Here is a 1,888-nt window from a genome sequence, read left to right on the forward strand (position 1 = left end):
TTTTTTTATGTTTCTGTCATTCTTTTTAAACTATTTTGCTTTTAAATCAAAGAATTTAATACCTTTTGTAAATCTTCTATCCCAAACAATAATATGTCTATTATAAGGTGCTGTAGCTGAATATGTAGCAATAAATGTATCATGTGGTGAAATAGTAACATGTGTTAATCCTGAATGTGGAAATTGGAACTTCTTTTTACAATCTGGTTGAACTACAATTAATCCATGTTCAGTAATTGAATATAAAAATGTACCTGATGGTGAAAATGAACAATTAGATGATATAAATGGTTGTTCTTCTTGCATTGTTATTTCTTTTGGAATACTTGGGTTATACCATCCTAATGAAATAGTTTTTCCATATTGAAATGTTGCAAAACATTCATTTCCTTCAGTATATTTATCTTCTTTAAGCCATCCTTTAAAATCAGTAACTTCAATTGGATTAAAGACTAATGGTGTATATTCATCACTTTCTTTTAAAATTTCATCAATTTCTTTTTTAGTATAAAACTTTAACGTATTTTTATTATCAAATTTTAATTCAACAAATCTTGTTTTAAATTTTATTGCTGCTTCATCATCTTTAAAATCAATAAACCCAATCCCTGTAGTTTTTTGGCTTGTTTCATCAACAAAAACTATTACATTATTTGGTTGTTCAGATAATTCTGCTCCATTCTTTATCAATACCATTCTTTTTAAGAATAATGTTAATTTAGAAACTGAAGCAACAGGAATTCCTACTGGAAGTCCATCACAGATAAGTACAGAGGATTGTGTAATTTTAGACGTTTTAGTTGAAGCACTCATCAATGATTTAATTTTGTTTTTATTTTTTTATTAACAACCCTTGTTATTTACTTTTAGTTATTTTATAGTTTATTTATAGTTTACTGATTATTTCTTTTTTTTTTTTTCTTTGTTCATCTTTCTATAACTCCATTTGTTTTAAATGAAGTTGAAGAAAGAAATTAAAGAATTAACAGATAACTCTCTAATATTGTTAATAAAACAATAAGTTCAAGTGAAATTTGTAAACAAACAAGAACAATTTTTTTAAATTGAAAAATATCTGTTTAAAAAACCAATTCACTTATTTCTTTTCTGGTAATAATTGTTTCTTTGCAATATCCATCATATCATTCATGTCAGTCTCTGGTAATGGACATGGATGAATGTTCCATACATTAGCTGCATATTCTTTCATAGATCTATCAGATGAGAATTTGCCCATCTTAGATACACACATAACACATTTATGATTCCATTCTTGTGGTTTTTTCCAAGTAGCATCAACTTTCATTTGTGCTTCAAGATATGAAGCAAAGTCATGTGCAACTAAGTAATAATCATTACCTCCCCAGAATTGTCCAATTAATTTATTAAACCAATCAGCAGCACCAAACATACCTCCAGAAATGGCTTTTAAAACGTCATAAAGTCTTTCATCAATACAACTTGTTCCTTGTTGTCTAATTAATTCAACTTCATTTTTCTTAGCTCCAAACATAAACATATTTTCTTCACCAATTTCTTCTGCAATTTCGACATTTGCACCATCCCATGTACCAATAATAAGTCCTCCATTCATACAGAATTTCATACATGATGTTCCTGATGCTTCATATCCAGCAGTTGAGATTTGTTCATTAATATCATTTGCTGGAATAATAACTTCTGCAAGTGAAACGCTATAATTTGGAATAAAAACAATCTTTAACATATTGTCTATAGTTTTATCGTTATTAACTATATCAGCAACTGAGTTAATTAATTTAATAATAATCTTAGCATTTTCATATGATGTAGCAGCTTTTCCTGCAAAAATTTTAACTCTTGGAACTTGTTGTGCTCTTTCTTCTGGTGTCATTTTCTTAAGTGCTAA

At 27.7% G+C, this 1,888-nt stretch overlaps 2 protein-coding genes across 2 annotated transcripts, besides 1 other annotated feature; both read right to left on the reverse strand.

The window, feature by feature from the left end:
* Positions 1–30: 30 nt before the first annotated feature.
* On the reverse strand, positions 31–813 carry EDI_277110 (uncharacterized protein; the record flags this gene model as incomplete). The annotated part of the gene is made up of 1 exon (XM_001737863.1): positions 31–813. One exon carries the CDS (start codon positions 811–813, stop codon positions 31–33), a length of 783 nt encoding a protein of 260 aa, XP_001737915.1.
* A 6-nt stretch (positions 814–819) lies between these two features.
* Positions 820–924: a microsatellite.
* Positions 925–1,096: 172 nt separating this feature from the next.
* On the reverse strand, positions 1,097–1,873 carry EDI_277120 (glycogen phosphorylase, putative; the record flags this gene model as incomplete). The annotated part of the gene is made up of 1 exon (XM_001737864.1): positions 1,097–1,873. One exon carries the CDS (start codon positions 1,871–1,873, stop codon positions 1,097–1,099), a length of 777 nt encoding a protein of 258 aa, XP_001737916.1.
* Between the last annotated feature and the right edge of the window lie 15 nt (positions 1,874–1,888).

This window comes from Entamoeba dispar, genomic scaffold (assembly GCF_000209125.1).
Source record: "Entamoeba dispar SAW760 scf_1105229460907 genomic scaffold, whole genome shotgun sequence".
In the NCBI taxonomy this organism is placed as follows: Eukaryota; Evosea; order Mastigamoebida; family Endamoebidae; genus Entamoeba; species Entamoeba dispar.